This window comes from Bolinopsis microptera, chromosome 7 (assembly GCF_026151205.1).
Source record: "Bolinopsis microptera isolate Bmic1 chromosome 7, MBARI_Bmic_1.0, whole genome shotgun sequence".
Lineage (NCBI taxonomy): Eukaryota > Metazoa > Ctenophora > Tentaculata > Lobata > Bolinopsidae > Bolinopsis > Bolinopsis microptera.
This window is the reverse complement of record NC_087078.1, coordinates 9,051,263-9,070,502: the sequence shown is the minus strand read 5'-3', so window position 1 is coordinate 9,070,502 and position 19,240 is coordinate 9,051,263. Positions and strand designations below refer to the sequence as shown.

At 42.6% G+C, this 19,240-nt stretch overlaps 4 protein-coding genes across 5 annotated transcripts in view; 2 read left to right on the top strand and 2 right to left on the bottom strand.

Annotated features, from left to right (window-relative positions):
- Positions 1-19,240, bottom strand: part of LOC134818229 (UDP-xylose and UDP-N-acetylglucosamine transporter-like) — an 81,359-nt gene that overhangs the window by 22,397 nt on the left and 39,722 nt on the right. The window lies entirely within an intron of this gene.
- LOC134818224 (mRNA (2'-O-methyladenosine-N(6)-)-methyltransferase-like) overlaps positions 1-19,240 on the top strand; it is a 99,572-nt gene that overhangs the window by 46,131 nt on the left and 34,201 nt on the right. The gene's annotated exons all lie outside the window — the stretch shown is intronic.
- Positions 1-19,240, bottom strand: part of LOC134818228 (uncharacterized) — a 27,760-nt gene extending 8,520 nt beyond the window's left edge. The window contains exons 1-6 of the mRNA XM_063827701.1: positions 17,885-19,240; positions 17,688-17,784; positions 17,327-17,427; positions 17,105-17,208; positions 16,541-16,669; positions 16,304-16,409 (exon numbers count right to left, since the gene is read on the bottom strand). Coding sequence (XP_063683771.1) covers positions 16,304-16,409; positions 16,541-16,669; positions 17,105-17,208; positions 17,327-17,427; positions 17,688-17,784; positions 17,885-18,016 — 669 coding nt within the window. The 5' untranslated portion in view covers positions 18,017-19,240. The remainder of the gene's footprint in view (positions 1-16,303; positions 16,410-16,540; positions 16,670-17,104; positions 17,209-17,326; positions 17,428-17,687; positions 17,785-17,884) is intronic.
- LOC134818220 (multiple epidermal growth factor-like domains protein 10) lies at positions 3,012-14,949 on the top strand. 2 transcript variants are annotated; one of them, XM_063827668.1, is made up of 11 exons: positions 3,012-3,135; positions 3,314-3,449; positions 4,165-4,334; positions 4,476-4,617; positions 4,821-4,961; positions 5,330-5,418; positions 5,552-5,717; positions 5,906-6,072; positions 12,008-12,408; positions 12,640-14,524; positions 14,697-14,949. In XM_063827668.1, the coding sequence occupies exons 1-11, from the start codon at positions 3,090-3,092 to the stop codon at positions 14,849-14,851; spliced, it is 3,498 nt and encodes a 1,165-aa protein (XP_063683738.1). In that variant the 5' UTR covers positions 3,012-3,089; the 3' UTR covers positions 14,852-14,949. The 2 variants fall into 2 exon arrangements, with proteins under 2 accessions (XP_063683738.1, XP_063683737.1); XM_063827667.1 differs by having other exon boundaries at positions 12,008-14,524.

Genomic DNA, 19,240 nt, shown 5'->3' with positions numbered 1-19,240 from the left:
GGTATCTTCTGTGAATAAGGCTGCTCAGCGAGTCTTGTGACCAACACGATTTTGAATTTTGTACATTGTACCGCAACTTGAGTATTATATTTGTAAACACGCCCTTACTTATTCTTAATATTTGCCACAATTTCGTTCTGTAGTTATCCATCTGGCATTATTGGCAATTTGCCATTATGAGCTTTGAAGCCGATATAAAAGTTTAGTTGAAACCTTATGAAACATTTTAGGAAATTTCCGAACGCATTTGTTTAAAGTAATGCTTCTGTTTTTTAGTCTGATATTTGTTATTTGTACCTTACATTCCACTCCGTTTATTAACGATATTTAGTTACACTAAAATCAAGACACTTCATTTTACCTTTGGTATCGTTAATCAGTATTCATTAACAATTAGGTGCTTTCCGCGCCAGATTATTGATTATCATTTTCTCGTTATTTGCCCCGTCAGTTTCCCTTAAAATCATTGTAGCACTTTAAAGTAAACATTCCATGGAATATTGCCAAATATTTACCAACTAATATCACGTGTAGGGTACCCCCACATAACAGTACCTACTAATAGCACGTGCAGGGTACCCCCACAGTACCTACTAATAGCACGTGCAGGGTACCCCCACAGCACCTACTAATAGCACGTGCAGGGTACCCCCACAGTACCTACTAATATCACGTGCAGGGTACCCCCACAGTACCTAACTAATAAGACGTGGTTTGTGGTATAATTAAAGAGTTATGATTTCACAGGTACTGCCTGGAGAGTTCACAGTAAATAACAAGACAATATGATCTACTCGTGTGTGGACTATGAAACCTTAACTATACTAGTCAGCAGCGCTACAACTACAGCTGAACTGGGACGTGATCAGCGTATCACGTGATATGACGTCATCACGTGACACTTGATTAGGGTATCACGTGTTATCACGTGATAGAATGTCTTGTCGCGTGATATCATTTAAATTCTAAGTACACTTACTATATTTATATGTATTATGTTAGAATACAAGATATGTCAGTTATACTTAACATTGTTTAATAATGATCCAGATATTATCTCACCGCACCGGATACAGATACCATACACATGGCATGTACGCCACTATGCCACAACCACTAATACTGCCAAATATAAGGAATGTTCACAGGTTTCCCCCAATCTCTGTGGAGAGTTTACCCCACTAGTTTGTACGTGTCTGCTGATCAGGATTGTGTGACTATTTCCCAAATTCCCTAATTCCTATATTTCCCTAATTCTATATATATTTTAGCCAGGAATTTACCGGCTCACAAAGTTGCTACAGTTATTTTCTAGGTACATTGAACTGCCTAAACTTGCTCCTTCATAAACTTGTTTAAACATATTCTTTGTTTCGTGTTCTACACAGCATTATTAAACTGACGTATCAGACATTACTTGCTCCTTCATAATATTATCCGCGTGATTACAATCCCGGTTTCCCTGTCAATAATCTGTGCTTAGTATTTCTCTCTCAATCTCTCGCTCTCTCTCTATCTCTCTCTCTCTCTCTCTCTCTCTCTCTCTCTCTCTCTCTCTCTCTCTCTCTCTCTCTCTCTCTCTCTCTCTCTCTCTCTCTCTCTCTCTCTCTCTCTCTCTCTCTCTCTCTCTCTCTCTCTCTCTCTCTCTCTCTCTCTCTCTCTCTCTCTCTCTCTCTCTCTCTCTCTCTCTCTCTCTCTCTCTCTCTCTCTCTCTCTCTCTCTCTCTCTCTCTCTCTTGATACTTCGTCAAACTGAATTAACTTACTTGCTCCTTCATAAACAACTTCTGACAGTTTGCTCGTATCACACGGATAGTTAGTAGTACATATCATGTTTGTGTGACCATCCATTTGTTTTCCTCGAGTTTTTGTTGGCTTTTTTATTTCCAAGATTGGTACGGTAAGAAGTCACCACGCCCTAATTTAACATTCACCAGTTTACCGGTATCTTCACATTTCTTATAAAATCAGGAGTTGACTTAAGTAATAACTGTAGAATTGAATACCATAGTTTCGATATGTTATGTCATGGCAGAATTATTTAATATTCATACGATACAGTTTAATAATAATCTCACTTGGGCAGTATCCAAGAAGCCCGACCCAGTCCGAGGACTAGTCCGCGTACCAGTCCGCGTACTACTTATGACATCATGATAAACAGATCATATTAAAGGTATCTTGGATGCAATTAGTTAAGACAATAAGACTAGCATTAATTGACATGCTGGTATATACTGCTCCGCATACGACCCAGCGACCGCTTCTGACGCCAGACAACTCTACATTTTCTCCTCCTCGATCTGTCCTCCTAAATGTAAGGGACAGGACATAGAGTTCTTTAAAGTTTTTTTTTCTGGAATAAGAAGTCTCGAGCATTCTCTAATATGGAGGGCGTGGGCCGTGGGTCCATCAATTTGTACCATCAATTTGTACCATGTCAGGAATTGGAATAGTTGATGCTGTTGATAAAAGTGGTAATTGATAATACTCGGACACAGAAATCGAATGACTTATATACCACGTTTAATTTATCTTAATCTTTGACTTCATTCAGCGATTTACAACCATTTATACCATTTATAAGGATACTGACTTGAGTAATTTGTTCTCTCGTGATTTAACAGACCTCAAATTGTGAAGCTCACTAAATGTGATATTATAAAAATGAGTAGATGATCGCTGGTAAAGATAGAAACTGTACGGGGAAAATTGAGATACTGGAAAAATTAGGGTGTGCCAAAAATCTCCCTGCTTCACAAATCTGAAATATAGTAGCAGATTTTAAAGGCCTGAAGCCAAAGGGAGCGTTTCGTGATTAAAATAACTGAGGGTAGCGGCACTGCAACTTATAATACAATGATTTCATACTATATTCTAGTTCCTTATAGTAGTGGTTTAAATACAGACAGGGTCCGCTGATCTGCCATCAGTGTAATCACCAGAGTGTTATCATATAAACAGTAGATACTCCCTCCTGATGCAATCACTATTAATGAAATACTACTTGCTTTAGTAGCTAACTTCACAATCTCCTTATCAGTGTAGGAGTGGAATGATAAGAGTAGTGCACCTGTAGTTTATTTCAATATGTTATTTATTTTAGTTGGTTTAATCGCAGCAACCACCGTTTCAGGTCAGTTTATATTTATGTTTAAAGTTGGGAATTTGTACAATTGTGACCATGACTTTCATCTTGAGTTAACAAAGACTTTTGCTTGAACCCAACAAATTAATTAAGAGTATGTTTCCCAGATTAATAAAAATGTCCCGAACTTTTAATATAACGTTCGTGTTCACTGTTCATGTTTCAGGAGAGTTTACCCTAGTCGACAGAAGGGGACAGCAGATAGTAGGCGAAGCTCAGGGATTACTCCTTTATAATGGGGGGACAGTTTGTGACGACAGTTTTAATGAGAACTCGGGCAATGCAGTCTGTCGTCAAATGGGGTGCTTGTTATTTTGTTATTTGATATTTTATAAACAGTTTCCATTCTGTATTGTTTAGTCTGGCGGAATTAGTCAGAATTAACGTCGATGTCGAGAAAATCTTTTAGAGCAAATCAACTCTTCCTCATCTCTTATCCTGTATTTCTCATCCCTCATCTGTTTCACGTCCCTCCTGTTTCACGTCCCTAATCTGTTTCACGTCCCTCATCTGTTTCACGTCCCTAATCTGCTTCACGTCCCTCATCTGTTTCACGTCCCTCATCTGTTTCACGTCCCTCCTGTGCTTCACGTCCCTCTTCTGTTTCACGTCCCTAATCTGTTTCACATCCCTAATCTGTTTCACATCCCTAATCTGTTTCACATCCCTAATTTGTTTCACGTCCCTCATCTGTTTCACGTCCCTAATCTGCTTCACGTCCCTAATCTGCTTCACGTCCCTCCTGTTTCACGTCCCTTATCTGTTTCACGTCCCTCATCTGTTTCACGTCCCTAATCTGCTTCACGTTCCTCATCTGTTTCACGTCCCTCATCTGTTTCACGTCCCTCCTGTGCTTCACGTCCCTCTTCTGTTTCACGTCCCTAATCTGTTTCACATCTCTAATCTCTTTCACATCCCTAATCTGTTTCACATCCCTAATATGTTTCACATCCCTAATCTGTTTCACGTCCCTCATCTGCTTCACGTCCCTCATCTGTTTCACGTCCCTCCCCTCAGATATGACAGAGCACAGACCTGGAACTCTCACGTGACCTGGGCTATACAGGAGCAATACGAGATAGTACTTGATGACGTCATCTGTGATGACAGTGGGTCTTGGGATAGTTGCAGTTACGTGGAGTCCCACAACTGTGGACATTCTGAGGACATCTTTCTTACTTGTAAAGGTATTTACCGGATTCAACACTATTCTCGTATCTGTCATCTTTTATCTGCTACGACTATTCAATTTTATTGTCACCAAAATGTTATGGAGCCATTTTTAGCCTCAGAAGCCCCCTCCCCCTAATAACAGACTGATCTCTCAGAAGCCCCCAGATTCACACTGGTAGATTCAGCTGGTGAAATTATCCGAGGGGAGGAGCTAGGTTTACTCCTTTATAATGGTGGTACCGTGTGTGACGATAACTTTGATAACAATGCTGCTAACGCTATATGTCGCAAAATCGGGTAAACACTACTTTTATACAACTAATCTGTAATATTTGTGATTGTACAAGAAACCAAACTACCAAATAAAGTTTGGAGGTTAATTTATAAATTTATTAATAGAGAAAATTTGTATAATAAACTGGTTTGTTAATTGTTTATTACTTGTTTATTACGTGCTTGTTCCTTGCTTGTTCCTTGCTTGTTACCATCTAAACCCACAGGTACACAGGTGCAACCAGATGGACACCAGCAGATAGCTTTGACATACAGACAGATTACGAGATAAAACTTGACAACGTGGAGTGCAGACGTGGAGAATGGGAGAGTTGTAGTTATTCTGAGTCTCATAACTGTATGCACAGGTAATAACTAATAGCACCATATAAGGTAACGTTACTATGGAGGTAATAACTAATAGCACCATATAAAGTAACGTTACTATGGAGGTAATAACTAATAGCACCATATAAGGTAACGTTACTATGGAGGTAATAACTAATAGCACCATATAAGGTAACGTTACTATGGTGTCCTTGTAGTGAGTTACCATAGTAACACTACTATAATATAGGGTCATTTCTCGATAACCCTATAACATCTTATTGTGACCGTGCTACATAGTCTCATAGTGATCGGACAACGTTTTTTAATATTACAGCTCACGGTCTGATTTCAAGGGTAACGTAAATGAAACTTTATTTGTGTTTTATTAAATTTACTAAATTAACAGAGAAGATGTGTTTCTGAGTTGTGATGGCGAAATAGAGCAGCAATCTTCTGATATTCCCGCAGTACCTACAGTACCTACTGTACCAACAGGTAATTTGATAAATTAAAATGTAATGTTAAATGTACCTTTATGTTTATCATTATGCTATTTAAGGGAAATAGTTTAGTATTACCATAGCAACATAACCGTATATGGTAGTGTCACCCTGGTAACCCCTCACAGATACAGAAGAGCCCCTGTTCAGACTAGTTGACTCAGAAGGGAACGTTATTGAAGGAGAAGAGCTAGGTTTACTCCTTTATAAAGGTGGAACTGTTTGTGACGATAGTTTTGACGCTACTGCTGCTACTGCTATCTGCAGAAACTTGGGATACACTGACATGAACAGGTAATAATGTGGTCTTGTGTTATTGATACTTTACTGCTGCATCATCTATCAGAACGAAATTTAATTGAATATAATTGTAAAATTCATGGAGAATGAGACTTTTTCTTTTGTTTCCTTTGAGATAATAGTATCAAAATATTGTGATAAAATCATAACTAAATTAATATATTACGTAAATACACTCCCAGGTGGTCGAGTAGAGGGACGCGTATAGAAATCCAGGATAGCTACGAGATAACGCTGGACAATGTGGACTGTAGTGACCCACACTGGGGGAGCTGCAGTTTCTCAGAGGAGAACAACTGCGGGCATATTGAGGACGTGTTCCTCAGCTGCAACTCAGAGGAACCAACAGGTTAGTTACAACTGTGGGCATATTGAGGACGTGTTCCTCAGCTGCAACTCAGAGGAACCAACAGGTTAGTTACAACTGTGGGCATATTGAGGACGTGTTCCTCAGCTGCAACTCAGAGGAACCAACAGGTTAGTTACAACTGTGGGCATATTGAGGACGTGTTCCTCAGCTGCAACTCAGAGGAACCAACAGGTTAGTTACAACTGCGGGCATATTGAGGACGTGTTCCTCAGCTGCAACTCAGAGGAACCAACAGGTTAGTTACAACTGTGGGCATATTGGGGACGTGTTCCTCAGCTGCAACTCAGAGGTACCAACAGGTTAGTTACAACTGTGGGCATATTGAGGACGTGTTCCTCAGCTGCAACTCAGAGGAACCAACAGGTTAGTTACAACTGTGGGCATATTGAGGACGTGTTCCTCAGCTGCAACTCAGAGGAACCAACAGGTTAGTTACAACTGTGGGCATATTGAGGACGTGTTCCTCAGCTGCAACTCAGAGGAACCAACAGGTTAGTTACAACTGTGGGCATATTGAGGACGTGTTCCTCAGCTGCAACTCAGAGGAACCAACAGGTTAGTTACAACTGTGGGCATATTGAGGACGTGTTCCTCAGCTGCAACTCAGAGGAACCAACAGGTTAGTTACAACTGTGGGCATATTGAGGACGTGTTCCTCAGCTGCAACTCAGAGGAACCAACAGGTTAGTTACAACTGCGGGCATATTGAGGACGTGTTCCTCAGCTGCAACTCAGAGGAACCAACAGGTTAGTTACAACTGCGGGCATATTGAGGACGTGTTCCTCAGCTGCAACTCAGAGGAACCAACAGGTTAGTTACAACTGTGGGCATATTGAGGACGTGTTCCTCAGCTGCAACTCAGAGGAACCAACAGGTTAGTTACAACTGTGGGCATATTGAGGACGTGTTCCTCAGCTGCAACTCAGAGGAACCAACAGGTTAGTTACAACTGTGGGCATATTGAGGACGTGTTCCTCAGCTGCAACTCAGAGGAACCAACAGGTTAGTTACAACTGTGGGCATATTGAGGACGTGTTCCTCAGCTGCAACTCAGAGGAACCAACAGGTTAGTTACAACTGTGGGCATATTGAGGACGTGTTCCTCAGCTGCAACTCAGAGGAACCAACAGGTTAGTTACAACTGTGGGCATATTGAGGACGTGTTCCTCAGCTGCAACTCAGAGGAACCAACAGGTTAGTTACAACTGTGGGCATATTGAGGACGTGTTCCTCAGCTGCAACTCAGAGGAACCAACAGGTTAGTTACAACTGTGGGCATATTGAGGACGTGTTCCTCAGCTGCAACTCAGAGGAACCAACAGGTTAGTTACAACTGTGGGCATATTGAGGACGTGTTCCTCAGCTGCAACTCAGAGGAACCAACAGGTTAGTTACAACTGTGGGCATATTGAGGACGTGTTCCTCAGCTGCAACTCAGAGGAACCAACAGGTTAGTTACAACTGTGGGCATATTGAGGACGTGTTCCTCAGCTGCAACTCAGAGGAACCAACAGGTTAGTTACAACTGTGGGCATATTGAGGACGTGTTCCTCAGCTGCAACTCAGAGGAACCAACAGGTTAGTTACAACTGTGGGCATATTGAGGACGTGTTCCTCAGCTGCAACTCAGAGGAACCAACAGGTTAGTTACAACTGTGGGCATATTGAGGACGTGTTCCTCAGCTGCAACTCAGAGGAACCAACAGGTTAGTTACAACTGTGGGCATATTGAGGACGTGTTCCTCAGCTGCAACTCAGAGGAACCAACAGGTTAGTTACAACTGTGGGCATATTGAGGACGTGTTCCTCAGCTGCAACTCAGAGGAACCAACAGGTTAGTTACAACTGTGGGCATATTGAGGACGTGTTCCTCAGCTGCAACTCAGAGGAACCAACAGGTTAGTTACAACTGTGGGCATATTGAGGACGTGTTCCTCAGCTGCAACTCAGAGGAACCAACAGGTTAGTTACAACTGTGGGCATATTGAGGACGTGTTCCTCAGCTGCAACTCAGAGGAACCAACAGGTTAGTTACAACTGTGGGCATATTGAGGACGTGTTCCTCAGCTGCAACTCAGAGGAACCAACAGGTTAGTTACAACTGTGGGCATATTGAGGACGTGTTCCTCAGCTGCAACTCAGAGGAACCAACAGGTTAGTTACAACTGTGGGCATATTGAGGACGTGTTCCTCAGCTGCAACTCAGAGGAACCAACAGGTTAGTTACAACTGTGGGCATATTGAGGACGTGTTCCTCAGCTGCAACTCAGAGGAACCAACAGGTTAGTTACAACTGTGGGCATATTGAGGACGTGTTCCTCAGCTGCAACTCAGAGGAACCAACAGGTTAGTTACAACTGTGGGCATATTGAGGACGTGTTCCTCAGCTGCAACTCAGAGGAACCAACAGGTTAGTTACAACTGTGGGCATATTGAGGACGTGTTCCTCAGCTGCAACTCAGAGGAACCAACAGGTTAGTTACAACTGTGGGCATATTGAGGACGTGTTCCTCAGCTGCAACTCAGAGGAACCAACAGGTTAGTTACAACTGTGGGCATATTGAGGACGTGTTCCTCAGCTGCAACTCAGAGGAACCAACAGGTTAGTTACAACTGTGGGCATATTGAGGACGTGTTCCTCAGCTGCAACTCAGAGGAACCAACAGGTTAGTTACAACTGTGGGCATATTGAGGACGTGTTCCTCAGCTGCAACTCAGAGGAACCAACAGGTTAGTTACAACTGTGGGCATATTGAGGACGTGTTCCTCAGCTGCAACTCAGAGGAACCAACAGGTTAGTTACAACTGTGGGCATATTGAGGACGTGTTCCTCAGCTGCAACTCAGAGGAACCAACAGGTTAGTTACAACTGTGGGCATATTGAGGACGTGTTCCTCAGCTGCAACTCAGAGGAACCAACAGGTTAGTTACAACTGTGGGCATATTGAGGACGTGTTCCTCAGCTGCAACTCAGAGGAACCAACAGGTTAGTTACAACTGTGGGCATATTGAGGACGTGTTCCTCAGCTGCAACTCAGAGGAACCAACAGGTTAGTTACAACTGTGGGCATATTGAGGACGTGTTCCTCAGCTGCAACTCAGAGGAACCAACAGGTTAGTTACAACTGTGGGCATATTGAGGACGTGTTCCTCAGCTGCAACTCAGAGGAACCAACAGGTTAGTTACAACTGTGGGCATATTGAGGACGTGTTCCTCAGCTGCAACTCAGAGGAACCAACAGGTTAGTTACAACTGTGGGCATATTGAGGACGTGTTCCTCAGCTGCAACTCAGAGGAACCAACAGGTTAGTTACAACTGTGGGCATATTGAGGACGTGTTCCTCAGCTGCAACTCAGAGGAACCAACAGGTTAGTTACAACTGTGGGCATATTGAGGACGTGTTCCTCAGCTGCAACTCAGAGGAACCAACAGGTTAGTTACAACTGTGGGCATATTGAGGACGTGTTCCTCAGCTGCAACTCAGAGGAACCAACAGGTTAGTTACAACTGTGGGCATATTGAGGACGTGTTCCTCAGCTGCAACTCAGAGGAACCAACAGGTTAGTTACAACTGTGGGCATATTGAGGACGTGTTCCTCAGCTGCAACTCAGAGGAACCAACAGGTTAGTTACAACTGTGGGCATATTGAGGACGTGTTCCTCAGCTGCAACTCAGAGGAACCAACAGGTTAGTTACAACTGTGGGCATATTGAGGACGTGTTCCTCAGCTGCAACTCAGAGGAACCAACAGGTTAGTTACAACTGTGGGCATATTGAGGACGTGTTCCTCAGCTGCAACTCAGAGGAACCAACAGGTTAGTTACAACTGTGGGCATATTGAGGACGTGTTCCTCAGCTGCAACTCAGAGGAACCAACAGGTTAGTTACAACTGTGGGCATATTGAGGACGTGTTCCTCAGCTGCAACTCAGAGGAACCAACAGGTTAGTTACAACTGTGGGCATATTGAGGACGTGTTCCTCAGCTGCAACTCAGAGGAACCAACAGGTTAGTTACAACTGTGGGCATATTGAGGACGTGTTCCTCAGCTGCAACTCAGAGGAACCAACAGGTTAGTTACAACTGTGGGCATATTGAGGACGTGTTCCTCAGCTGCAACTCAGAGGAACCAACAGGTTAGTTACAACTGTGGGCATATTGAGGACGTGTTCCTCAGCTGCAACTCAGAGGAACCAACAGGTTAGTTACAACTGTGGGCATATTGAGGACGTGTTCCTCAGCTGCAACTCAGAGGAACCAACAGGTTAGTTACAACTGTGGGCATATTGAGGACGTGTTCCTCAGCTGCAACTCAGAGGAACCAACAGGTTAGTTACAACTGTGGGCATATTGAGGACGTGTTCCTCAGCTGCAACTCAGAGGAACCAACAGGTTAGTTACAACTGTGGGCATATTGAGGACGTGTTCCTCAGCTGCAACTCAGAGGAACCAACAGGTTAGTTACAACTGTGGGCATATTGAGGACGTGTTCCTCAGCTGCAACTCAGAGGAACCAACAGGTTAGTTACAACTGTGGGCATATTGAGGACGTGTTCCTCAGCTGCAACTCAGAGGAACCAACAGGTTAGTTACAACTGTGGGCATATTGAGGACGTGTTCCTCAGCTGCAACTCAGAGGAACCAACAGGTTAGTTACAACTGTGGGCATATTGAGGACGTGTTCCTCAGCTGCAACTCAGAGGAACCAACAGGTTAGTTACAACTGTGGGCATATTGAGGACGTGTTCCTCAGCTGCAACTCAGAGGAACCAACAGGTTAGTTACAACTGTGGGCATATTGAGGACGTGTTCCTCAGCTGCAACTCAGAGGAACCAACAGGTTAGTTACAACTGTGGGCATATTGAGGACGTGTTCCTCAGCTGCAACTCAGAGGAAACCAACAGGTTAGTTACAACTGTGGGCATATTGAGGACGTGTTCCTCAGCTGCAACTCAGAGGAACCAACAGGTTAGTTACAACTGTGGGCATATTGAGGACGTGTTCCTCAGCTGCAACTCAGAGGAACCAACAGGTTAGTTACAACTGTGGGCATATTGAGGACGTGTTCCTCAGCTGCAACTCAGAGGAACCAACAGGTTAGTTACAACTGCGGGCATATTGAGGACGTGTTCCTCAGCTGCAACTCAGAGGAACCAACAGGTTAGTTACAACTGTGGGCATATTGAGGACGTGTTCCTCAGCTGCAACTCAGAGGAACCAACAGGTTAGTTACAACTGTGGGCATATTGAGGACGTGTTCCTCAGCTGCAACTCAGAGGAACCAACAGGTTAGTTACAACTGTGGGCATATTGAGGACGTGTTCCTCAGCTGCAACTCAGAGGAACCAACAGGTTAGTTACAACTGTGGGCATATTGAGGACGTGTTCCTCAGCTGCAACTCAGAGGAACCAACAGGTTAGTTACAACTGTGGGCATATTGAGGACGTGTTCCTCAGCTGCAACTCAGAGGAACCAACAGGTTAGTTACAACTGTGGGCATATTGAGGACGTGTTCCTCACCTGCAACTCAGAGGAACCAACAGGTTAGTTACAACTGTGGGCATATTGAGGACGTGTTCCTCAGCTGCAACTCAGAGGAACCAACAGGTTAGTTACAACTGTGGGCATATTGAGGACGTGTTCCTCAGCTGCAACTCAGAGGAACCAAAAGGTGGCACACTGAGTTACCCGTATTTAGTGTTGTTTTATTGGCAAATGGCACTGACTGCAACCAAGTTGTTTATCGTATCATTCATTTTAATAAAGTTTTAAGACAATTCTGAAATTTCCCTAAAACAACTTGAATATTAACGATTGTAAACAAACGAAAAAAAACCCGGAAAGACCTGAAATTGTGAATCAGAATGATCGTTACTATCAGTATTAGTAACACAGGTACCCTCCCTCAGAAGCAGGACACTCTCCCTTCTCCCTGATAGACGCTGACAGTAACGATATACTCGGAGAAGAACAAGGACTGCTCCTTTACAACGGAAACACAGTGTGTGACGATAGCTTTGACGAGAACGCTGCTAACGCTATCTGTCGTCAGATGGGTCGTCCTGGATCCTTGGGCTGGATTGCTGGGAGCCTGTTCGATATTCAGACCGGGCTGGAGATAGGGTTGGATAATGTGGACTGTAGCAGTGAGAGCTGGTCTAGTTGCACACACAGCACAGTTCACAACTGTCAGCACAATGAGGATGTTCACCTGACTTGCTCGGCGACTGTAACAAATACACCAGCTCACGTAACTGAAGTGCCAGAGTTTGCAACAGATCCTGCTGACACAGAACCACCACAGCTACAGGTTGAAACAGAACCTCCACAGATTGAAACAAGTTCCCCACAGACTGAAACAGATCCCCCGCAGGTTGAAACAGAACCTCCACAGATTGAAACAGATTCCCCACAGACTGAAACAGATCCCCGACAGACTGAAACAGATCCCCCGCAGGTTGAAACAGATCCTCCACAGACTGAAACAGATCCTCCACAGACTGAAACGGATCCTCCACAGACTGAAACAGATCCCCCGCAGGTTGAAACAGATCCTCCACAGACCTGTCCACCTATCCTGGAGTGTCCCACTTCAGAGTGTTATGTAACCTGTCCGGCTGGCCACTACCTGATAAACTCAACCTGTGAGGAGTGTCCTGCTAACTTCTACAGCTCAGTCTCCGGTTCCACGTCCTGTTCAAGTTGTCCGGGTATCTCCACCTCCCGGCCCGGTTCTGATAAGTGTAACTGTCGTCCTGGTACTATGTGGAGTAACGGCAGGTGTAAGAGGTGTCCTGATGACTACGCAGGAGTGGAGGGAACCTGTCACCAGTGTCCTGAAGGTTCACAACCTGTAGACAGTGATAGGTCCTGTTCGTGTCCTGACGGACTGTACTGGCTGTGGAACCACGCCCTTTTGGGAGCCTGTGTGCCATGTCCTCAGGATAAATTTATAGAAGGAGAGATGCTGCATTGTGAGCTGTGTCCTACAGGATCCACAGCTCTAACAGGGTCCAGTTCCTGCTCCTGTGAAGCAGGGACCTACTGGAGTAACCAGGAATGTGTGGAATGCAGCCCAGGATTTGCAAGCAACGCTGGAGCAACAGTCTGTGTGACCTGTGAGAACGGAGGAGCAGGATCTAGTTGTCTGTGTGATGATGGTCTGGTTTGGGAGTGGGTAGATCAGAACACAGGGTCCTGCAGGCCTTGTCTTGCCAGCACCTATAAAACAGGGAACATGTCCTCCTGCTCAACATGTCCCCTAGGTTCTACATCTGCAGCAGGAGCTGAACATTGTAGCTGTCCTCCAGGAGAGCACTGGAGCGGAGAAGAGTGTAACAGTTGTGAAGCAGGGTCTGTCAGCTTAGAGGGTTCTCTCAGCTGCTCCATCTGTCCCCTGGGATCCTCCTCTACTGAAGAAAAGTGTACTTGCCCTGATGGAACGGTCTGGGAGTGGAACAGTTCAGGTGATGGGTCCTGTATACCCTGCTCCTCAGGAAGCTATAAGAACAATGAGGCTGGAACGTGTCTTTTCTGTCCTGAGGGATCTACTTCTCTCTCCGGCTCTGCTGGCTGCTCTTGTGATGGTGGTAAGGTGTGGGATGGAGCACAATGTGTGGACTGTGAAGAGGGAACAGCAAGTAATGGACTTGGAACAGAATGCCTGGTTTGTCCGCTAGGAGCAGCACAAGATAAAGCCTCGTGTCTGTGTCCTGACGGTGCAGTCTGGAAGTGGGAAGATGGCCAGTGTTCACCCTGCTTACAGGACACCTACAAACAAGGAGAGATGGTGTCTTGTGAAGTGTGTCCCTCCACCTCCACAACTCCTGCTGGCTCTGCGGAATGTAGCTGTGATCAGGGAACGCACTGGAGCAACAGAGCGTGTGTGATGTGCACTGGTACTGCTTGGTTTGACAATGCTGGTAAAGTGTGTGTTGAGTGTCCTGCTCACACATTGCCAGTACACGGACACACTGCCTGTAGTTGTAGTGCTGGTAGTAAGTGGGATCCTGTAACCAAGACGTGCACTGCCTGCCCAGCTAACCACTTCAGTGAGGGTTCCTCAGTAGAATGTACCAAGTGTCCTGCCTACACAGTGTCTACAGCAGGAGCCTCTCAGTGTAACCACTGTCAGAACGGAGAGTACTGGACTAACTACACCTGTGAGACCTGCAATGATTCCGACCAGATAGGTAATGGGGTATTCTGTGTGCAGCAGTATGATATAGAGACGCAGCATTACAAAGGTTCTGCTAAGGGTATAAGGGGAACAAGTCCTAGGAGCAGTCTCAGTGCCATATTCACCGGGATTATAGTTGTACTGGCAGTGGTCTGTATAACTCTAATAGTTCTACTCATCGCAAAGTCACGCAAACAGAAGAAGAAGAAAGTTCCGAGGATGTCCTATTCTACAGCGCCTCTTACAGGTTCGTTTCAGAGGGAATACGTATGACCTTATATGATAGTGATACCATGGTGATATTACCTTATATGTCATCATGGTAGATACTTAAAATTCAATAATCAAATAGTACAAAGATAGAAAGTAGAATCTTGTGTGATATAACAACAAAGTTTCACGTTGTTTTTTTATTTCAGGAGGATCAGAGAGTGACTGGCAGGACATGAGAGCAGACAGTGTAGCAGCACCAGCAGAGGAGAGGGATTACTGCGGAGGAGGGACAAGTAACCCAATGCCGGGGAGTGAGGAGAACATCTATCATTTCCTGGAGGAACCCGACCAGAGGTTCTGAGAGACTGAGGAGTGAGAACATTACCTTATATGGTAGTGTTGCCGCGGTTACATTACCTTATATGGTAGTGTTGCCACAGTTACGTTACCTTATATGGTAGTGTTGCCACAGTTACATTACCTTATATGGTAATGTTGCCACGGTTACATAGTACATACTTTATATGGACAAAAACTGGGATAATATGTGAGATGGGTACTAAGGTTAGGGTTTCAGTTTGTATTGGTAGATATCAGATACGTACAAATATCTTATTTTAAGTTTGACATTCAGTTAAATTTACACAAGACTGCCGGCACAACCCAGATCCAAACAACAAACTTTATTTTAGGTGTGCGATCTTATTTGATTGTTGATAATTTTAAATATGACCTGAAGCGATTAGAACACATTAATAAGAGTGGGTTTTCAAATTATGATAAATGAGTACTGAGTGCTGAGTGCTGAGTGCTGAGTGCTGAGTGCTGAGTGCTGAGTGATGAGTGCTGAATAACAATAACTGTTATGAGGCCTCCTACTATTTAACAAAAACAATTTAATTAAACAAAATACAAAATCAATTTTTACGATAACGTTAATTATTGATTCACAATGAAATCCGTTTTTTGGTATTGTCAGATTGGCTTGACTAACCGTTATTCTAATATAATAAGAACGTCTGCATATTTTTGTAACAATCAAATTAGATTTCGCTTCGATGATACAGTGACCTGTCTACATAAAATTATGACAAAAAACCTTGCTACGTAAATTATTTTACAACAGACGAAAATAGTGTCTAAAATATTGGAAATTACATTCTTTTTCTTAATTAAAATTTGCATATAACATTTACATCATCATTCATACTACCGATTATGATTTAATTCAGTATTTAACAACAAACGCTTTGTTCAGTATCGTGGTTAGACTGTATATTGACGGTTACATTACCTTATATGGTAGTGTTGCCACAGTTACATTACCTTATATGGTAGTGTTGCCACGGTTACATTACCTTATATGGTAGTGTTGACGCGGTTACATTACCTTATATGGTAATTGGTAGTGTTTTACGGTTACATTACCTTATATGGTAGTGTTGCCACGGTTACATTACCTTATATGGTAGTGTTGCCGCGGTTAAATTACCTTACATGGTAGTGTTGCCGCGGTTACGATTATTTTTACTTTTATTTGCTATTTTGTACAGCTCAGTTAATTCATTTTATCTTTTAATAATGGTGTTACAGTTTTACTAATCATCTTGTTTGTAACATTTGATTGCTTTACTTTTTTATTTTGTAAGTTTTTCTTTTCTTTTGTAAAGATGTAATTATGATTTGTCATAACATCATACCGACAGGATGAACCAGGCAAATCATTTAATTACAGAAACAATTAGTTTACTAAATTAACAATAGCTGAAATAAAAATGGCATTATCATTTATAGTAATATTTAAATAACCGACCTGAGGAGTACTGTAAGACTCGAAAGTGAGTGATTCCGGTGTTTTATCATCAATACCACATTCTGCCTTATCTCCTAGTCTTATCACAGTGTTAACCAGATAGAACCTGGTTAGATGAGTAGTATTAGTATAACCTGAATTGTTGACCTTGAACGAAAAAGTGAAAATAAAACAAAAGTGAAGTAAGATTGGACCGAAATTAAAAGAGAATGTGAAAATGAAAGTGAAATATCTCACCTGAAAGGCCACACGCCGTTAGCAGATACCTTCAACCGGTGTCCAGTCATATCCCCGATGTGTTTACCTCTAGAGAGTGCTGTAGAGAGTGGTATCTTTATACAGGTCGGATCTGTACTGTCTGGGACTCTGCGAACAAGGGACATCTTATCAACTTATTGTTATACACTTTTCCATTTGAGGGGGTCCCGTTTGACATGGTTTGAGGGGTGAGAGGGTTGAAACAGAGGCGGCTGTTGAGGGCGTGCAGGCGTCCGTGGACACCCTAAAATTATAATCTGGTGCTTGAAATAACACACACTTTATTGTAAATGCTACAAAGCACATTATCGCATCAACGTACTGGAAATTAATACGATCAGGACCCTTTAGCGACCATGCTATTTGAACTATCTGCTATCATACTGCGCGGCTGAGATCGTAAACGTGTGGTATTTCACTCATTTCATAAGTTTCCGTTTTTGTTTGCTGTCGCCTGTCACACATTACATAGTACATACATGCCCTGACACAACCACCAGCCAGCTCCCACGAGCCACCTCTGGGTTGAAGTAACAAAATCACCTGTCAAGGAGGGTTTGAAGAGGAGTTTTGTCAGTCAAATCGTTCAGATAAACATCAAACTTCCACTCAGTCACTGGTGGATACGCTGCAATCAGTTTCTCTGTCTGAAATATGGGTTCAATTAGGCACGCAATCGGGCAAAACTTAATGCATATTAGATAACTTTAAATCAAGATGAATGACAAATCTTGAAGATAAATGACAAATCAACTAAAATATGACCTCAGCAGAAGTATCAATTGCTGGTGTTATCCAGATGACGAGGAGATCTGAACCTTTGTTGGGATCAGAGTCTTGTGTTTCACACTGCCATGTTACTGAACCTAGGGTACAACATGATAAACTACCAGGTTAACACTAACAGGTAAACACTACAAGGTTAACACTACCAGGTAAACACTACCAGGTAAACACTAACAGGTTAACACTACCAGTTTAACACTACCAGGTTAACACTACCAGGTTAACACTTAACACTACCAGGTTAACACTACCAGGTTAACACTACCAGGTTGACACTACCAGGTTTAATTACCATGAAAATATTGAAGGAAGAAAACGTATTCCTAAAAAGTTGATAAACCTGAAAATGGAGCGAGAAGCGGAGGTTTGGGTGGAGTAGATTGGAGGTAAAACTTTTTCCTGGCTTCCAACAGTGAGTTGTTACTGTCAACAATTATCTGAGGTGAATTATAAGTGAATCATAAAACAACCAGATTATGATTATAATTTAATAAAATTAACTTATATAATAAAAGAAATGGCACTACTAATTCTTACCTTGCTAACATTGTCTTCCTCCTTCAAATCTATAGTTTTACTTCTTTGCAGTGCGTCATCCCAGCAAATAAGAGGAACATTTTTTCCTCTGTTTGTTGATGACAAAGCAGCTTTCAAGTCTTCCTTACACATAATGCTACTTTTACATATTATCTGACATATAAAACAGTTATGGTAGGTTAACTGTTTGACAAGATACCTGACCGAGTCCCCCTACAATTTCTCAGCATCAATTTAGAACAGTTCTATTTTCACTACAGTAAGGTTTAATGCACATTTCTAAATAGTTCATTGATAGCTCATTGCAGGAAAAATCATTCTCTTAGCTGGTAATGTTGACTTAAAAATGCTATTCTGCACGTGAAGTTAGCGCATTTGCACATTCAGATGTGTTTTTCAATAATATATCTAGACAAAGGAAAGTCGAAATAACTTCATCTTTGTTGTGATCGTCCGCTATTCCAATTCTCTTTCCAATGATTATATATATGACATAAGATTCACAAAATAATCAAAACTCTGAGTGAGTGGAAATCGTAGGGCTCATTATGTTATCAATGAGCTTTAAGACTTCAAAAGTTCAAGGCAAGCACATGTGATCAACTCAGCCGAATGATTTGAGGAACTGTGATAGGTTGAATGAAAATGGGCCATGCCAAAAATTGAAGGCCAAGTTTAAGTAGGCTACCGGCTATCCTTCAGTACAAAAACATAAGATTGTACTGTAAACAACATCGATTTACGATTTACTCTAAAAGGCTATGAAGAAAACAACAATTTCAAGAAAACGATAATTTTATTTCTAGTATCAATTAAAGCAAATATAAATATATTTTATATATAACTAGCAGGACCTTTATACCAAATACAAAAATACGTCGAAAAGAATCCAGGTCAACATTTTTTATTCTCATCTAGGTAAACTATAGGTAAAAATATAATATTAATCATAAGCTAAAATGTACTAATCTTTGTATTCTAAATGGGGAAAAAGAAGAAACATTGTCAGTCAGTCGAGAAAATTGTCAGTCAGGCTATATGGCAGCTTTGTAGATGTTGTGACTATGCTAGTAGTGGTCCCAGGCTTGCGACTGGAATTGCGGTGTTAAATCGATTTAATGGTATACCAACGATCCACCTCCCACTTTTTGTTTGGTACTTAGCATTAATAGTGTTAGCTGTAGCCATTTATAGCAAGAATCTTAAAACTAAAGGGGATGACAAGGAAAAGAGGAAGGAAAAAGAATAACAGCAAATGTTACAGCAAATGGATCCACTACCCATAAACAAAGTAAGGATGCCTTGGCAAACATTAGGATTACAATGATAACAAGGATTACAAATTATAAGTTTTGT